The following is a 19,526-nucleotide window of genomic DNA, read 5'->3' as shown; positions in this document are numbered from 1 at the left end:
TTGTTTTTTTTTTAATTATGTTTTGGCTCCGTTGGGTCTTTGTTGCTGCTCACAGGCTTTCTCTAGTTGCAGTGTGCGGGCTTCTCATTGCGGTGGCTTCTCTTGTCGCGGAGCGTGAGCTCTAGGCGCACGGGCTCAGTACTTCTGGCACTCGGGCTTAGTTGCTCCACAGCATATGGGATCTTCCCAGACCAGGGCTTGAACCCATGTCCCCTGCACTGGCAGGCAGTCTTAACCACTGCACCACCAGAGAAGCACCACCCCCCCTTATTTTTTTATAAATTTATTTATTTTTGGTTGCATTGGGTCTCTGTTGCTGCGCAGGGGCTTTCTCTAGTTGTGGTGAGCGGGGGCTACTCTTCGTTGCGGTGCGCGGGCCTCTCATTGAGGTGGCTTCTCTTGCTGCAGAGCACGGGCTCCAGTAGTTGTGGTGCACAGGCCTAGCCGCTCCGCGGCACGTGGGAGCCTCCCGGACCAGGGCTCAAACCCATGTCCCCTGCATTGGCAGGTAGATTCTTAACCACTGAGCCACAAGGGAAGCACCCCACCCCCCTTATTTTTTAATATTTATTTTCTTTGTCTTTTGGCTGTGTCGGGTCTTAGTGCGGGCTCTTCCTTGTGGTGCACGGGCTTCTCTCTAGTTGTGGCACGCGAGCTTACCTGCCCCGCGGCATGTGTGATCTTAGTTCCGCGACCAGGGATCAAACCTGCATCCCCTGCATTGGTAGGCGGATTCTTTACCACTGGACCACCAGGGAAGTCCCCTAACCAAATTTCAAGTTGTGGGGCCATGAAATGAACTGCTTAGATCGGCGAAGAGAGCATAACTGACCAATGACTCCAAGCTGCTTCTCCTTACCATCCACCTCATTTGCCTTGAGGCCATGGCTCCTGAGGGTTGCTGCTAGACAAATAAGACTGGCAGTACAAACACAAGCCCCTTTTCCGTGACTCTTCCAACAGCAATTTTGGCTTCAGGGCCACCATTAAACTAACCAAACCGTAGAACTGCTGTGCGCCTTCATGCTAATCATTTTTTAGAGTCTGCTTCTTAGAGAAACCAAATACAATTAAAAACTGTTAAAAGGGGTGCAGTTTGGCAAACTCCCAGTTTTCTGTTGATATTTTCAGTGGAACGTCAAGATCTGTTGGTTAACAAAAGGAGTACCTGCTACTGCATCAAACACCTAAATCCACCATACTGCAAACTGATGCCTTGGTTCAAACTTGTATTCAGCACATTCTGAGATTTAAAATATTCTGCAGCCCTGCTTAGTTGCCTTTGTATCATGCCAAAACATCTCAATCCTGCACTTTACTATTAAAACATGGAGTAAAGGAAAGCAACCCTGTCCAGGCAATCCTGACCACCCCCCACCAAGATTTTTTAAGGTGTGTGGCAACTTAGGGACACTTTCAACTTAGACATTATTCCCAGTCAAGTGTTATATACTGGATGCTTTGTCCAGTCACAAATCCCAAGGATATCTCATCCAAATGAGCTGCCAAATACCATCAATATAATCCTCATTCAAATTTCTCCCAACTACCATTTTTAAGCCCCAAGTTTCCCAACCAATCTATATTAAACAAGTGCATGCTACTACAAGGTACTTTAGGAGGTCAAGATATTTTCAGTTTCCTTCAATTTAATGAGGGAGGCAGTTACCAGTACCACAGCTGAAATAAGGGGAAAAGTTATAGAAGATCCATTTGATGTGGAAATCTGGAAAAGTTTCATGGTGTGTATCAATACTGGCTAAAAATTGACTTCTGTCCTTTCTGCGGGTATCTCCACTTGTCCAAAAACGTTTCATAGGCTAGGTTCCAGCACTCCATCACTGTAAACCTTCCAAGATACTCCTTTCCACCGTCCCCAACTAAAGCTTACTTGTAACCTTCCCCCCAACATTTAAGGTCTTATATTAAGATACATCCTATCCTCATCAAAACCCTCCTGTTGTCTAAATCCCTGTAATTGCCATATTCTCTGGGCTCCTGTATACTCTGAAAATGCCCAATAACCACCACCATTTAAGCACTTAGCAACTGAATTCAGGGCAAAGAATTTTTTAAGCCGTGTTAACAAAAATACAAGGGAACAAATCCACACTTTTATTTATTTACTTTTCAATAAGTTTAAATCCTTGAAGGGTACAGCATCTGGTGGGGGGGGGAAAGAACATAATGTCATTAAGTGCATGTTATATACAAACAGTTATTGAATACCACAACATGAATAAATCTCCCATTGTCCCATTACCCATCTCTGAAAGGCACCCAATGACTTATATCCTCGTGGGAAGGGAACTAAATTTTTAGAGCCTTCAGTTTCTAGGTGAACATTCTTTGACTAAGAACCAGTACTGGGAACCCGAGAGTCCATTTAATTTTGCTTCCTCTAACGATAGTAAAAACCTCCTCTGATGAGAAATCTCAACTGCTCAGCAGGGTTCAAAAGTACCCCGTGACCCCAAGGATGTAGCCATGTCTATTAAAAATAGATCCTAACTGAAGAAAACAGGAGCTATCCTGTTAAAAATATCACAGAATCTGGAGTTGAAGTCCTGGGACATGAGCATTGGTTTTCCTCTATAAAATAAGGCTAATACCTATTTGAACAAGACTGTCATGATGAAGAGATCAGAAATATTAATTATGCCAGGAAAAGGTATGTTGAATTTTTATTTTCTAGCGATTACTTCAGAGCCCAATAAATATATTTGCCAGAAAATTGTTCATTTAAATAGGTGACCCTCGAACAACACAAGTTTGAACTGTGCGGGTCCACTTATACACAGATTTTTTTTCAGTAAATACTTACTACATGATCCACAGTTGACTGAATCCACAGATGCAGAGGCCAACTGTAAAGTTATACGTGGATTTCTCACAGTGCCCCTAACCTCTGCGTTGTTCAAGGGTCAACTGTGCTATTCCCCACCACCCCCAGACAGCTTTAGCAAATTACCTGAAATCTAGGCACAATCCATTTGAACCCTTTGCCTTCACTTTTAATGCCAAAAAATGTTCCATAATACATTTACACAGTAGCCCCTAATTTTACAGCATGATCTACTGGTGACATTTTATAATCACAATAGTCCTTAGTAGTCAAAGCCAAACACCGTGAGCTTAGTTTGATTCAAAAGGTGCCACGTTGCTAATAATGTACTTACCACACGGATTCTGTGTCCAATGGCCTTAGCAGGAAGGTTGCTTCGGAATTTGGCACGAACCATGCCACTGTTTCCATGAGCACGAGTTATCTTTCCCCAGATTACTCTGGTTTTGTTAGGTTTTCCACCAGGAGTTACTGTGTTGCTGATTTTAAAAGAGGATTAAAAAAGGTATGAGAACGCAGACAACCAGTATAGTGTGGTACAAAATCAAGGTGACTTCCAGACCAGTTACCCTCAACCCTAGCTTAAATGGTAATAGCTGTAATATGGGGAGGGGGGAGGGAAGGGGGGGGGACAAGAAATGTGAGGATATTTTGAGTGTAGGGAGAGAGGAACTTGTTTGTAATTTTAAATAGCCAGGGAAGGCCTTACTAAGAAGCTAACACTGGAAAAAAAGACTCGAAGGTAAGGGAACAGCTTGTGTTTAAAAACTGAGGTTGTGTCCCTGGCTTGTGGAAAGGAAGACGATGCCAAGAGATGAATCCTAGCTGGGTTAAGAGAGGACAGAGGGAGCCCTGAATGCATACGGTCTTGGAAGCTCCTTAATGACTTTAGCTTTTACTAAATGAGATGGGGAAGAGTTGGAATTTGAGCAATGTACAGATGATTTGACTTATAATTTTAAAGGATTGGGAAATCCCTAGTGGTCCAGTGATTAAGACTCCATGCTTTCACTGCCAAGGACACGGGTTCAGTCCCTGGTCAGGGAACTAAGATCCTGCAAACCACGCATGGCAAAAAAAATTTAAAAATTAAAAAATTTAAAGGATCACTCTGGTTGCAGGAGGAAAGGGGAATGGGGGAAATGAAAACATGTTCCCAAAGATCTTTTTAAATACAAGTTAAATACACAATAGTCCACCCATTTCGTCCACCCCAGCCCCACCTCTATCCCAGAGATTTTAATTGATCTGGAATGGGTTTAAGAACCAATGCTCTAGAGAGATAACATCTTTAAACATCTACAAAAATTGTAACTTCAAGAGATCAACAAAATGAATTAAGCGATATGAAAAATGCTCTATAAAACCTTAAGATCATAATACAAGGACCTGATGCCTTCCTTAAAACAAATTAATAGATGTAATGTTTCTAAGTGCAGAAGACACCTATATCCAACACTAACCATGAATTTCCTTGAACTCCCAAAGTAGAAACCACAACAATACCATTTACTTAACAAACTTCAAATGAGACCAATCAAGTGAAAACTCAAAAAGCACAATGCTATCAACTTACTTCTTTGCTTTGTACACGTAAGCACATCTCTTGCCTAGATAGAATTCAGTTTCATCTCGAGCATATACACCTTCAATTTTCAGGAGAGCTGTGTGCTCCCTCTGGTTCCGTAGACCCCGCTTATAGCCAGCAAAAATGGCCTTGGACCACAGCCTAAGACAAAATATACTGTTAATCATAAGCTGTTAAAAGATCTCATTTAACTTCAACAAACCACAGGTATGATTTGGCTTGTAATGACAACCACCTAAAAGTTACCTATATAGCAAACATCTAATTTTTTCCTCACCAGTTTTAAACTCACATGTAGGATCACGCCTAATAAACAAACTACAAGTACAAAGCAATGATATTTAAAACGCATACCTCCCAGACATATTTGTCGTTTTAGAAGTCCTGTTCCCAGCAGGCCTTAAAACAAAAATAATCAGTTTAAAATCTTGCAACGCGCGTTTCCCACCTAGTCTCCTCTGGAATAGCGCCCCAAACTCAAGAGAATACCTGGTAACTAAGCAAATTCCAAAAGGAAGACAAAACCTAAAGTAGCAAGACAGTACACTACAGGCAGTAACTCCTAGAAACCCCAAAAGAAAACCTTAAGAAAGTTCACGCCACGATCATGGGGGAAAAAAAGATCAAGGAGCCAGAGAAGCACGCAGAGAACAAGACTTTTAAACACTGAATGGGAAAGAAAAACTAAAGAAAGACATAGTAAACAGGCAAAGCCAGGTTTGAGGTGGGAGTAAATGAACAAAGAACCCTGCCTAAAGGTGCCACTGCTGCCAAACAAAATGCATATATTTTATATTTTACTCCGCTAGGGACCGCAAGCAACTCCAGTTACCGGAGCACCCATTCTCGGAGGTCAAGGGACCAGCACCATCAGTCCCGTATCTCCTCCATCCTGTCCTCCCTGTTGCTGGAATCCATAGAAATCATGAGCTGGTAAAGCCTCGGAGCCGCACCAGCATATCATGAGAGGCATATAGCCGAGCCGACCCCACTTATTCGCCCCCAAAGTTCAGCTGCGGGAACGCCACACACCTCCACAGGGTCCAAGATGGCTGAAAAAGAAACAGAAGGCCCCGCCGCGTGGCCTCGTGGGTAAACGCCTCTCCGCCCTGCCCCCCCATTTAGGTATCTTCCGCCACCGCCAAGAAAATAAGCCTCAGAAATCGTCTTCTGACTGAAATAAGCCACGTTCAAGAGCACTCGTACAATTCTTTCCCTAAGTCCTTTTATCTTTGTAAACTGCAACATGTACTATATACTTTGAAACAGAGGGAGGCAAAATGGTAGCCAGCTAAAGGAGAAGAACAGGTCCTCCGAAGCTGTGCGTTGCCACAGAAACACCTTAGCTTGGTTCCGGCGGCGTCGGGTGCTGTAGCGGGAAAAGTGAAGCCGGACTGGAGGACTACCCCCGCCTCGAATACCCCAGATTTGATTCGCCAACAAGGGGGTATCTTTCCTTCTTACCACATAGCAGTAGGGCGAACGGAAACTCTCGGATCCTATCCTGGAAGAGAAAGACTGCGAGCACAAAGGCAGGAAGGGAGAGCTCTTCCTTCTCTTTATCTTTTGTCCCCCACCACCCCCTTACTCCTTTCCTCCTACTCCTTTATCTCTTTCCAGAAATGACTTAAGTTCTTACCGCCAATCTTCATTTTGACTCCGAGGGTGAAGAGCACTGTCCTGAAAAGGCTTTGTTGCCTTTTTTTTTAAATTTTTTTTTATTTTTTTATTTTTACAAGAGATAAATAGACTGACACCAAGCATTGTACATGGATGACCACAACAAAAGCAACAATGATTGCAATTATCAAACATGAAACACACTCATACTATGTCATAATATTGACATTCAGTCCAGTAATCCTCCACTGTAACAGCTCCTTTACTTTGCAGTGAAAATTGATTTGTATATTCTTTGCCTCTGAGTCCTTGTGGGATTTTTTTTTTTTAAATTCAGACAGAAAGTCACAAAAATTATACTCATCCTCATCAGTTCACTCAGTCCCATGTAATTAATTTTTTTTTCATCTTGATCTTTTGTTAGCACTTTTATGAGTTCATCGGTTTTTCATTAGAGTTCTGAAAATGCTTATTCATTCAGTTCAGCAGTACAGTCAGTTACCAGAAACCTGTACTTGTCAGAGTCTTTTCCATGAATTTCTTGAAGATGAAAGCCTTTTATAGGAACATATTTGCAAAAGCATCAGAGTACACCCAGAACTGTCTGTAAATGACAAAAGACTTAAAAATGACCACTGTTAAAGATTTGATGGAAGTTCATAATAATGCAGTTGACAAGAAAATTAGTTATTTCTGAGATATACATTTTAAAGTAATAACTAGGATTATTACTTATAACATTATACCAGAACATATAAGATTTTTAGAAATTTCATGTAATGTCTGAAACATTTATATTAACATATTTCAATACATATTTCCATACAAATACAAATATAAGATTTTTAGAAATTTCATGTAATGTCTGAAACATTTATATTAACATATTTCCATACAAATAACCCAATGAAAGTTTAGTATTAGTTGTTTTGTTTGTTTGTTTTTTTATACTGCAGGTTCTTATTAGGCATCAATTTTATACACATCAGTGTATACATGTCAATCCCAATCGCCCAATTCAGCACACCACCATCCCCACCCCACCGCAGTTTTCCCATCTTGGTGTCCATATGTCCATTCTCTACATCTGTGTTTCAACTTCTGCCCTGCAAACCAGCTCATCTGTACCATTTTTCTAGGTTCCACATACATGCATTAATATACGATATTTGTTTTTCTCTTTCTGACTTACTTCACTCTGTATGACAGTCTCTAGATCCATCCACTTCTCAACAAATGACTCAATTTCGTTCCTTTTTATGGCTGAGTAATATTCCATTGTATATATGTACCACTTCTTCTTTAGCCATTCGTCTCTTGATGGGCATTTAGGTTGCTTCCATGACCTGGCTATTGTAAATAGTGCTGCAATGAACATTCAGGTGCATGTGTCTTTTTGAATTATGGTTTTCTCTGGGTAAATGCCCAGTAGTGGGATTGCTGGGTCATATGGTAATTCTATTTTTAGTTTTTTAAGGAACCTCCATATTGTTCTCCATAGTGGCTGTATCAATTTACATTCCCACCAACAGTGCAAGAGGGTTCCCTTTTCTCCACACCCTCCCCAGCATTTGTTGTTTGTAGATTTTCTGATGATGCCCATTCTAACAGGAGTGAGGTGATACCTCATTGTAGTTTTGATTTGCATTTCTCTAATAATTAGTGATGTTGAGCATCTTTTCATGTGCTTCATGGCCGTCTGTATGTCTTCTTTGGAGAAATGTCTATTTAGGTCTTCTGCCCATTTTTGGATTGGGGTGTTTGTTTCTTTAATATTGAGCTGAATGAGCTGTTTATATATTTTGGAGATTAATCCTTTGTCCATTGATTCGTTTGCAAATATTTTCTCCCATTCTGAGGGTTGTCTTTTCGTCTTGTTTATGGTTTCCTTTGCTGTGCAAAAGCTTTGAAGTTTCATTAGGTCCCATTTGTTTATTTTTTATTTTATTTCCATTACTCTAGGAGGTGGATCAAAAAAGATCTTGCTGTGATTTATGTCAAAGAGTGTTCTTCCTATGTTTTCCTCTAAGAGTTTTATAGTGTCCAGTCTTATATTTAGGTCTCTAATCCATTTTAAGTTTATTTTTGTGTATGGTGTTAGGGAGTATTCTAATTTCATTCTTTTACATGTAGCTGTCCAGTTTTCCCAGCACCACTTATTGAAGAGACTGTCTTTTCTCCATTGTATATCTTTGCCTCCTTTGTCATAGATTAGTTGACCATAGGTGCGTGGGTTAATCTCTGGGCTTTCTATCTTGTTCCATTGATCTATGTTTCTGTTTTTGTGCCAGTACCATATTGTCTTGATTACTGTAGCTTTGTAGAATAGTCTGAAGTCAGGGAGTCTGATTCCTCCAGCTCCATTTTTTTGCCTCAAGACTGCTTTGGCTATTCGGGGTCTTTTGTGTCTCCACACAAATTTTAAGATGATTTGTTCTAGCTCCGTAAAAAATGCCATTGGTAATTTGATAGGGATTGCATTGAATCTGTAGATTGCTTTGGGTAGTATACTCATTTTCACAATGTTGATTCTTCCAATCCAAGAACATGGTATATCTCTCCATTTGTTGGTATCATCTTTAATTTCTTTCATCAGTGTCTTATAGTTTTCTGCATACAGGTCTTTTGTCTCCCTAGGTAGGTTTATTCCTAGGTATTTTATTCTTTTTGTTGCAATGGTAAATGGGAGTGTTTCCATAATTTCTCTTTCAGATTTTTCATCATTAGTATATAGGAATGCAAGAGATTTCTGTGCATTAATTTTGTATCCTGCAACTTTACCATATTCATTAATTAGCTCTAGCAGTTTTCTGGTGGCAGTTTTAGGATTCTCTATGTATAGTATCATGTCATCCGCAAACAGTGACAGTTTTACTTCTTCTTTTCCAATTTGTATTCCTTTTATTTCTTTTTCTTCTCTGATTGCCGTGGCTAGGACTTCCAGAACTATGTTGAATAATAGTGGTGAGAGTGGACATCCTTGTCTCGTTCCTGATCTTAGAGGAAATGCTTTCAGTTTTTCACCACTGAGAATGATGTTTGCTGTGGATTTGTCATATATGGCCTTTATTATGTTGAGGTAGGTTCCCTCTACGCCCACTTTCTGGAGAGTTTTTATCATAAATGGGTGTTGAATTTTGTCAAAAGCTCTTTCTGCATCTATTGAGATGATCATATGGTTTTTATTCTTCAATTTGTTAATATGGTGTATCACCTTGATTGATTTGCATATATTGAAGAATCCTTGCATCCCTGGGATAAATCCCACTTGATTGTGGTGTATGATCCTTTTAATGTGTTGTTGGATTCTGTTTGCTAGTATTTTGTTGAGGATGTTTGCATCTATATTCATCAGTGGTATTGGTCTGTAATTTTCTTTTTTTGTAGTGTCTTTGTCTGGTTTTGGTATCAGGGTGATGGTGGCCTCATAGAATGAGTTTGGGAGTGTTCCTTCCTCTGCAATTTTTTGGAAGAGTTTGAGAAGGATGGGTGTTAGCTCTTCTCTAAATGTTTGATAGAATTCACCTGTGAAGCCACCTGGTCCTGGACTTTTGTTTGTTGGAAGATTTTTAATCACAGTTTCAATTTCATTACTTGTGATTGGTCTGTTCATATTTTCTGTTTCTTCCTGGTTCAGTCTTGGAAGGTTATACCTTTCTAAAAATTTGTCCATTTCTTCCAGGTTGTTCATTTTATTGGCATAAAGTTGCTTGTAGTAGTCTCTTAGGATGCTTTGTATTTCTGCGGTGTCTGTTGTAACTTCTCCTTTTTCATTTCTGATTTTATTGATTTGAGTCCTCTCCCTCTTTTTCTTGATGAGTCTGGCTAATGGCTTATCAATTTTGTTTATCTTCTCAAAGAACCAACTTTTAGTTTTATTGATCTTTGCTATTGTTTTCTTTGTTTCTATTTCATTTATTTCTGCTCTGATCTTTATGATTTCTTTCCTTCTGCTAACTTTGGGTTTTGTTTGTTCTTCTTTCTCTAGTTTCTTTAGGTGTAAGGTTAGATTGTTTACTTGAGATTTTTCTTGTTTCTTTAGGTAGGCTTGTATAGCTATAAACTTCCCTCTTAGAACTGCTTTCGCTGCATCCCATAGGTTTTGGGTTGTCGTGTTTTCATTGTCATTTGTCTCTAGGTATTTTTTGATTTCCTCTTTGATTTCTTCAGTGATCTCTTGGTTATTTAGTAACGTATTGTTTAGCCTCCATGTGTTTGTCTTTTTTACGTTTTTTTCCCTGTAATTCATTTCTAATCTCATAGCGTTGTGGTCAGAAAAGATGCTTGATATGATTTCAATTTTCTTAAATTTACTGAGGCTTGATTTGTGACCCAAGATGTGATCTATCCTGGAGAATGTTCCGTGCGCACTTGAGAAGAACGTGTAATCTGCTGTTTTTGGATGGAATGTCCTATATATATCAATTAAATCTATCTGGTCTATTGTGTCATTTAAAGCTTCTGTTTCCTTATTTATTTTCATTTTGGATGATCTGTCGATTGGTGTAAGTGAGGTGTTAAAGTCCCCCACTATGATTGTGTTACTGTCAATTTCCTCTTTTATAGCTGTTAGCAGTTGCCTTATGTATTGAGGTGCTCCTATGTTGGGTGCATATATATTTATAATTGTTATATCTTCTTCTTGGATTGATCCCTTGATCATTATGTAGTGTCCTTCCTTGTCTCTTGTAACATTCTTTATTTTAAAGTCTATTTTATCTGATATGAGTATAGCTACTCCAGCTTTCTTTTGATTTCCATTTGCATGGAATATCTTTTTCCATCCTCTCACTTTCAGTCTGTATGTGTCCCTAGGTCTAAAGTGGGTCTCTTGTAGACAGCATATATATGGGTCTTGTTTTTGTATCCATTCAGCCAGTCTATGTCTTTTGGTTGGGGCATTTAATCCATTCACGTTTAAGGTAATTATCGATATGTATGTTCCTATGACCATTTTCTTAATTGTTTTGGGTTTGTTTTTGTAGGTCCTTTTCTTCTCTTGTGTTTCCCACTTAGAGAAGTTCCTTTAGCATTTGTTGTAGAGCTGGTTTGGTGGTGCTGAATTCTCTTAGCTTTTGCTTGTCTCTAAAGCTTTTGATTTCTCCATCAAATCTAAATGAGATCCTTGCCCAGTAGAGTAATCTTGGTTGTAGGTTCTTCCCTTTCATCACTTTAAGTATATCATGCCACTCCCTTCTGGCTTGCAGAGTTTCTGCTGAGAAATCAGCTGTTAACCTTATGGGAGTTCCCTTGTATGTTATTTGTCATTTTTCCCTTGCTGCTTTCAATAATTTTTCCTTGTGTTTAAATTTTGCCACTTTGATTACTATGTGTCTCGGCGTGTTTCTCCTTGGGTTTATCCTGTATGGGACTCTCTGCGCTTCCTGGACTTGGGTGGCTATTTCCTTTCCCATGTTAGGGAAGTTTTCGACATACATAATCTCTTCAAATATTTTCTCTGGTCCTTTCTCTCTCTCTTCACCTTCTGGGACTCCTATAAGGCGAATGTTGTTGCGTTTAATGTTGTCCCAGAGGTCTCTTAGGCTGTCTTCATTTCTTTTCATTCTTTTTTCTTTAGTCTGTTCCGCAGCAGTGAATTCCACCATTCTGTCTTCCAGGTCACTTATCCGTTCTTCTGCCTCAGTTATTCTGCTATTGATTCCTTCTAGTGTAGTTTTCATTTCAGTTATTGTATTGGTCATCTCTGTTTGTTTGTTCTTTAATTCTTCTAGGTCTTTGTTAATCATTTCTTGCATCTTCTCAGTCTTTGCCTCCATTCTTATTCCGAGGTCCTGGATCATCTTCACTATCATTATTCTGAATTCTTTTTCTGGAAGGTTGCCTATCTCCACTTCATTTAGTTGTTTTTCTGGGGTTTTTTCTTGTTCCTTCATCTGGTACATAGCCCTCTGCCTTTTCATCTTGTCTATCTTTCTGTAACTGTGGTTTTTGGTCCACAGGCTGCAGGATTGTAGTTTTTCTTGCTTCTGCTGTCTGCCCTCTGGTGGTTGAGGCTATCTAAGAGGCTTGATGGGAGGCTCTGGTGGTGGGTAGAGCTCGGCTTTGTTGCCTTTTAAGGAGAAGTCATTCAGCTGCCAAACTCTCGCGGCGCGCAGCACCGTGGTCACGTGCCATAGGTCTTCAGTAAATATTCGTAGACTAGAATGGGATAGCTTAGTGGACGTGAGAGATTTACATTTCCTAATTATTGCACATTTATTTGTGTTGCCCCATGGATTCATTCCTTTTGTCAGCAGTTTGTTGAATGACTGACTACTGTGTACGAAACTTTGTTCTTGGCTTGGAGGTGGCTGGAGTAAACAGAACAACAGAAGACTCTGCCCTCATGGAACTTACATTCTAGTAGGGGGAGCAAGACAATGAGCGAGTAAAATATATGGCACATTAGAAGGTAATGTGAGAAAAAATTTTCTCTGTGGAGATTGGCTCCAGATGGGGCAAATAGCAGATACCTAGAAATATGCCACTGATTTAAGCTAGTACCTGATGGACCAGTGGTGAAGAGGTGAGGGGAAGAGTCGTTCAACTTGAAAGAATAGCATATGCAAAGACCCTGAGTTGGAAGGGAGCATGATTCCATAGGAGAAAGAAGCCCATTGAAGCTGGAGCCATGAGAGCAATAAAAGGGCAATGCCAGATGGATCTGGAGAGGAACAGAGTAGCCCAGATCATGCAGGCCCTATGGTCCAAGTTAAGAATTTTACTTTTTTTCCCAAGTTAGTGAGAAACCATTGAAGGGTTCTAAGGAGAGACATGATGAGATTTTCAATTTTAAAAGATGAGTTCTTCATTTCAAAGAGATCACTTTTAATTTGGAAGCTGTGGGGCTTCCCTGGTGGCGCAGTGGTTAAGATCGGCCTGCCAATGCAGGGGACACGGGTTAGAGCCCTGGTCTGGGAAGATCCCACATGCCGCAGAGCAACTAAGCCCGTGCGCCGCTACTACTGAGCCCGTGCACCTAGAGCCCATGCTCTGCAACAAGAGAAGCCACTGCAATAAGAAGCCCGCGCATCGCACCGAATACTAGCCCCTGCTCTCTGCAACTAGAGAAAGACCCAATGCAGCCAAAAATAGTTAATTAATTTTTTAAAATTTGGAAGCTGTTAGAGTAGTTCAGGCAAGAAACAACAGCTAGATTCAGCATGGTGTTGGGGGAGATGGAAATTGAAGGTAAAATCCACAGGACCTCATGGTGGTTTGAATTGGGGGAATGCTGATGTCAGGATGACAGGAAAGAAGCAGAAATGACTCCTGAGTTTCTAGTATTGAGGAATGAGAAGCCATAACAGAATGAAAGCACTGGATTCTACATAAGCATAGTCCTATCTTACCTATGTGAGGCACACTTACCTATGCCCCAGGCCTAAAAAATGGAAAAATAAAGAAACAACAACACAGCAAAAGAACAAAATCTTAACACCATGCTACTTCCTCCTAAGACTGCCCTTGAACCACAAAATTTGGCTAGTTTGGAGTATCTTTTTTTCAGTTTACATAAAGATTCTTTAATTTTTGCATATGTTTGTTGCATGAGACATACTTGTAACCACCCTCCTCAGGATCACTTTACTGTGGACAAAATCACACTGGAAACTTACCATTCGTTACTCATTCAGTATAGAGCAAAAATCTCCATAGGGTGTTCTCATTGTAAAGGTTATTTAAGCAGAAAGGACTTTGGTTTACTGAGGAAGGGTAACATCTTAACAGCAGTGTTAAACTGATTTTCAGGATAAATACAGTTTTTCTAAGTGCAATCTCAGTTGTTTTTCTAAGTCTGGGTGCAATAAATTCTGTTAATCTGGCAGATCAGGGAAATGGAGCCATCAAATTAAATATTTTAGTAATCAGAATAACAGAAAAGTCAATCTGTTATATAAAGATTACCAATTAATACTCAGAATATAATTAAAAAACATACAAAAGCCACGTTGGGCACTAATTTACCTTAAGAAACTCGAAGATTATATTTATCTGCCAGTAATTAAGCTGACTACTTAATACACCTGTGCCACACGGTGGCAGTGGTTCTTCCATCTCCGGCACTGCTCTGCTAAGCCAAAAGGGGGGATAAGCCACAGCGCTTGTAATTCTTTTTCTCTTAATGGAAGAGTATAGAAGTAACTTAAATGTCATTCAACATTCCCTTAAACTAATCTCAATGTTTTCTTCCCACTTTAGGTGACTGCATTTTTGTGAGATTATAAATGTACCAAGGAGGTTAACAAAACTAACTCAAGAAGAATGGAAGAGTATGTTTCAAATTCCAATTTATTATATATTCATATGTATATATATATATAAAAATATATGAAATGCCTTATGTTAAATTTCCATGTATTGTTTACCTATGGCTGTGTAACGAATTACCCTAAAACTTAGTGATTTAAAATATAAACATTTATTATTTCACACAATTTCTGTGGGTCAGGAATTTAGGCGTAGCTTGGTTGGATGGTTTAAGAATTTGGGAGCAGCTTAACTGTATGGTTCTGTTTGGGGATTTCTCATAAGTCAGAGTTGGCCAGGGCTGCAATCATCTGAAGAGTTGACTGGGGCTAGAGGATCCACTTCCAAGATGGCTCATTTACAGAGCTGGCAAGTTGATGCTGGCTGTTGGCAAGAGGCCTTAGTTCCTCACCCTCATGAACCTTTTCACAGGGCTCCTTAAGTGTCCTTGTGACAAGGCATCTGGATTCCCACAGACTGAGAGATATGAGAGAATAATGGAGAAAGTTTAATGTCTCAAAATCACCTAGCCTTGGAAACCACAATATTCTTTTGGTTTCATAGGTTAGTCCTATTCAATGTGGGGAAGACTACCAAAGGGCAAGAGTACAAGAAGGTGAGAATCATGTGGTCCACCTTGGAGACTGGCTACTACATTCTATTTTTCACTAACCATGAGACAGTTTTGGTTGGCATCTAAAGATGTTGCTAGAAAAAAGTTTATTTTAGTCCAAGTTCAAATTGGTTAAGCATAGCCAAATAGCCCAGGCTACATATCTTTATTAAACAGTAGGTTGCTTTTCTTTGGGTGGTCAGAATGTTACTGGGAGGTATTTAGCAGAATCATCTGCAAACTACTTTTGTTCATTATCTTGGTTATATTATATGACAAAATGGACTTTGTAGGAGTCAATCTACATGCTGCCTCTGCTTTTGAGTTTAAGTAATTTTTAAACATTTGGTGGCTGACTTATTTTTTCCTTCATTCTTTAGAGGTCAGCTGGAAGCCTCAAATCTTCCTCCAAAAATTTGGCATTCTGAGGTGACAGTGGCAGTGACAGAGGAACCACCTACTGCTATAGAAGAAAATGAAGAAACAGCCAAAGAAACAGCCGTAGAAATCATCCCAGAAATCATGGAGCCACTCTCCTTTCTAGATGTACTGAGGATCTCTGCAGTTCTGGAGGACACCACAGACCAGCTCTCTATTCTAAACTATATCATGCCAGTTCAGTATGAAAAAAGAAAAAGCGTCAGCATGGTATATACATTCAGCATTACTTAATTTTTGCTTTCTTTTCTTTTTATTTCTCCATCATTGTCAGTACCTATGCCATTCAATTTAACTTGGGAAATAGCACCTTCATATCAGATAAAGGCCTACAATAATTATCTGAGATATATACTCTCAATTAATGGAGTGAAATAGACATAGCTCAAGGTATATTACCAATCAGAATATCCTTTTCTTCCAATATATTGGCATTATTCTAAAAGGCCTATAGGTAAATCAATATAAATACAATATATATACTGAGGCGATGGAACAAGTAATTGTGTCTTACCTATCTTGTATTTCTCAGCTGCTAAAAGCTAACTGAACACTAGGGGGAGGAAATTCAACTGGACCCTGTCAACATTGCTTTCATCTAAAATGACTTTGTTATTGCTAAATATGTTGCAATCTGCCTTTTTAAATATCCAGCCACATCATTGTGTCAGCCATTACATTTTCAATGATGTTACCGACTCCTCCTCAAAGGACCACTGAGTTATCAAAAAACTCAGCTTGGTAGTGAGCAAAATCTATATGAATTCTTAAGCTCTTATAAATTTTAATAACTTGGGTTGTAGATATAAAATAGAAACAATTTATAAATACAAATACATATTTATTACGTTTAACAAAATTGCATTATATAATTGGTACAGAATATATTCTTTTTTTTAAAATTTTATTTATTTGTTTTTGGCTGCGTTGGGTCTTTATTGCTGGCACACGGACTCTCTCTAGTTGCGGTGAGCGGGGGCTACTCTTCGTTATGGTGCGTGGACTTCTCATTGCACTGGCTTCTCTTGTTGCGGAGCACGGGCTTTAGGCACTTGGGCTTCAGTAGTTGTGGCGCACGGGCTTAGTTGCTCTGCGGCATGTGGGATCTTCCCGGGCCAGGGCTCAAACCCATGTCCTCTGCATTGGCAGGCAGATTCTTAACCACTGTGCTATCAGGCAAGCCCGCCCCTTACGATTTTAAAGTTATTATTATTACTTTATGTATATGTATAACCTGGGTTTATACAGCTTTTATTAAAGTTTTAAAAGTTTATACAAAATTTTAATAGAACACTGGATTTGGAGTTGGGGACCTTTATGGTTTAGTTGTGTGCTATGGGCAATTCATTTCGCTTTCTTGGTCTCAGTTTTCTCATTTGTAAATTGTGATAGAGTTTTTTTTTTTAATTTTATTTATTTTTTGGCTGTGTTGTGTCTTCGTTGCTGTGAGCGGGCTTTCTCTAGTTGCAGCCAGCAGCGAGCAGGGGCTGTGTTTTGTTGCGGTGCGTGGGCTTCTTATTGTGGTGGCTTCTCTTGTTGTGGAGCGCTGGGCTCTAGGCACGCGGGCTTCAGTAGTGTGATGGAGTTTTAACTAAATGATCCCTTCTAATACTAACATTCTTTGAGTTTTGAGGTACTTTTAAAACATTAATGGGTATTATAGGAATTAGTTTCCTTATTAACTTATGAAAAGCAAAGATATTGGAAACCCAAAAACTAAGCCTTTCAATGCTTTTAAAATGAGTCTAATTCTTAAATTAAGCTGGTTAACAAATAGTACAAAAGAGACTAGTGTTTCCTTTCTATTGTCTCCTTCAGTTAAGAAGCAAAAATAAAGAGGGAAGATATTAAGTTAACAAGATAAAGTTTTATCAATGATATTTACTGTCAGGCTTTAAAAAGGGCAATTTTCCATCATAGAAACTCAAGAGAGAAGGAAAAACCCAAATTTATAAACAACATTCAGTAGTGGTCACCACTCCAGTAAATAAAAGAACAAAACTTTTGCAGTTTTATTCTGGTTTATGATCTTCACCCACAAAATTTTCTGACTTAACAGAGGCCTTGCTTATGATTTTATAGAAGTATAAAAAGTAAAGGTTTGTACTCTTATTTTGATTAATAGCAGCTTAAAAGCCCCTTTCTCAATATGTTAGTTCTATAACTTTAAAAAATGGTGACCCTTAAAATAATTTTTTGTTTTTTTACTTTATAGTACTATAGTTGTTCTAACTCATAAATTTTTACAGTACCATTGCCCTATAGGGCATAGTATATATAATTAAAAATCTTAGTGTGAATGTGAATGCTTTCTTTCTCCAAAAGCTTCACATGGTTGAGCCTTACAATAACAACCCTGGGATGAAAGTTTAGTTAGCATTATCCCTCTTTCACAACCATTTTTATAGCTAAAGATATTTCCAAAGAGTTTTTTTTTTTTTTTTTAAATCATTTTTATTTTTGTTGTTGTTGAATATATATATATATATATTTTTTAAGATTAATTGATTGATTGATTGATTGATTGCTATGTTGGGTCTTCGTTTCTGTGCTAGGGCTTTCTGTAGTTGCGGCAAGCGGGGGCCACTCTTCATCGCGGTGCGCAGGCCTCTCATGATTGTGGCCTCTCTTGTTGCGGAGCACAGGCTCCAGACGCGCAGGCTCAGTAGTTGTGGCTCACGGGCCTAGTTGCTCCGCGGCATGTGGGATCTTCCCAGACCAGGGCGCGAACCCGTGTCCCCTGCATTAGCAGGCAGATTCTCAACCACTGCGCCACCAGGGAAGCCCCTCCAAAGAGTTTTTCATTCATTAGAATCATGGAATGGAATGATGAAAAATATACTAATGTACCAAGTTCTACCAGAAGTGGGAGTAATTGGTCCAAAGTTTGGAAAGAGCTCCCTTGCCCGGAATACTGTTTTTCTTATCTTTTCCCTTAGGACCTAATACCCTACTGTACAAGGAAGTGAATGGATCAGAATATTTAGCTAGTTCCTTTAAGTTCTCTTCCGAAAATTCATATTTATTTCTGGCAATCAGTACATCAGGCTGTTTAACACGTTTGCTTCCTTTTCCAGATGCCCAAGAACAAAGGTAGAGGAACAATGGTTAGGGGGATCAGAAAAAACAAACTTTCCAGGCCTTACATTTCCCATTCCCTCCCTAGACAAAATCTAGAGTAATAACCATCCATGTACTTAACGTTTTCCTTATGTACAGATAAATTTCAGTTTAACTGTTGAAATTCTATGGCGTCTGTTCTCTTTGTAGTCAATCATAAATTTTAATTTAAAGGAGTATTTTAAAATTTAATTCTTATTTAAGGCAGCATTTTGTTTTGTACTTGCCTACAAATGTTTTCCTCAGATCTGAATCTTTGCTTATGGTTGATATAAGGAAAAATGCTGTTGAGTCTGTGTTTATTAACTTTTATGGATAGTTGTTTGTTTTTTTTAACATTTCTGGTCTAATTGAAGTTCAGCTAAGGAAGACCTAGGCTTTTATGTGTCAATATGCATATGAAACTCTTCTGTGCATAGGATCAGCACAAGAATTTAAGTAATCATATCAAATGCTAAACTTGCATAGTTCTGTGTACTGTTCTAAATACTTTCTTTCTTTCTTTCTTTCTTTTTTTTTTTCTTTTTTTTCTTTCTTTCTTTCTTTCTCTTTCTTTCTTTCTCCCTCTCTCTCTTATTTCCCTCCTCCCTCCCTCCCTTCCTTCCTTCCTTCCTTCCTTCCATCCTCATAATAACTACTGGAGAGCAAGTACTATTATTATCCCTATTTTATCAATGGGAAGATGGAGGCATAGAGATGTTAAGTAGTTGCCTAAAGTCAATGTGGTTTATCTGTTTAAAGTAACAGATAGGGCCAGGACTTAAACATGGAAGTCTGGTTTCAGAGTCCATATGCACAGCATAATTGCTGTGTTATGTGGCTTCCCATTGGCTCAAGATTTTAGCCACAGATTAAATAGGAATCATCAATTGAAAGACATATCCTGTTCCTATGGTAATGCTCACCCCTTAGTAATCAAGTTTGGGTTTGAAAATTCCCCACATGAACTTTGAAATCTATATCACACCACTAAATATACTATCAACTCCTACTCTTTGGTATGATTCTCCTTTCATTCTTTATACAGTGGGCCCTCCATATCCGCGGGTTCC

General features: G+C 39.0%; 2 protein-coding genes across 3 annotated transcripts in view; one reads left to right on the top strand and one right to left on the bottom strand.

The window, feature by feature from the left end:
• Positions 1-2,092: 2,092 nt before the first annotated feature.
• Positions 2,093-5,534, bottom strand: RPL35A (ribosomal protein L35a). Of its 2 annotated transcripts, none has more exons than XM_036851789.1 (5): positions 5,466-5,534; positions 4,788-4,832; positions 4,422-4,574; positions 3,180-3,324; positions 2,093-2,163 (listed from the first exon to the last, which is right to left on the bottom strand). In XM_036851789.1, the coding sequence occupies exons 2-5, from the start codon at positions 4,796-4,798 to the stop codon at positions 2,140-2,142; spliced, it is 333 nt and encodes a 110-aa protein (XP_036707684.1). In that variant the 5' UTR covers positions 4,799-4,832; positions 5,466-5,534; the 3' UTR covers positions 2,093-2,139. The 2 variants fall into 2 exon arrangements, with proteins under 2 accessions (XP_036707684.1, XP_036707685.1); XM_036851790.1 differs by having other exon boundaries at positions 5,266-5,469.
• Positions 5,535-5,811: 277 nt separating this feature from the next.
• The window catches only part of IQCG (IQ motif containing G), a 53,443-nt gene continuing 39,728 nt past the window's right edge, over positions 5,812-19,526 (top strand). Inside the window, exons 1-3 of the mRNA XM_036850582.1 lie at positions 5,812-5,880; positions 14,256-14,326; positions 15,297-15,564. Coding sequence (XP_036706477.1) covers positions 14,319-14,326; positions 15,297-15,564 — 276 coding nt within the window. The 5' untranslated portion in view covers positions 5,812-5,880; positions 14,256-14,318. The remainder of the gene's footprint in view (positions 5,881-14,255; positions 14,327-15,296; positions 15,565-19,526) is intronic.

This window comes from Balaenoptera musculus, chromosome 4 (assembly GCF_009873245.2).
Source record: "Balaenoptera musculus isolate JJ_BM4_2016_0621 chromosome 4, mBalMus1.pri.v3, whole genome shotgun sequence".
NCBI lineage: Eukaryota > Metazoa > Chordata > Mammalia > Artiodactyla > Balaenopteridae > Balaenoptera > Balaenoptera musculus.
This window is presented reverse-complemented; position numbering and strand designations above follow the sequence as displayed.

Coding starts and splice junctions, on each gene's coding strand:
- RPL35A (XM_036851789.1), bottom strand. Junction 3,325..4,421: donor TACGTGTACAAAGCAAAGAA/GTAAGTTGATAG, acceptor TTTTAAAATCAG/CAACACAGTAACTCCTGGTG. Junction 2,164..3,179: donor TTGGACACAGAATCCGTGTG/GTAAGTACATTA, acceptor CCCCCCCACCAG/ATGCTGTACCCTTCAAGGAT.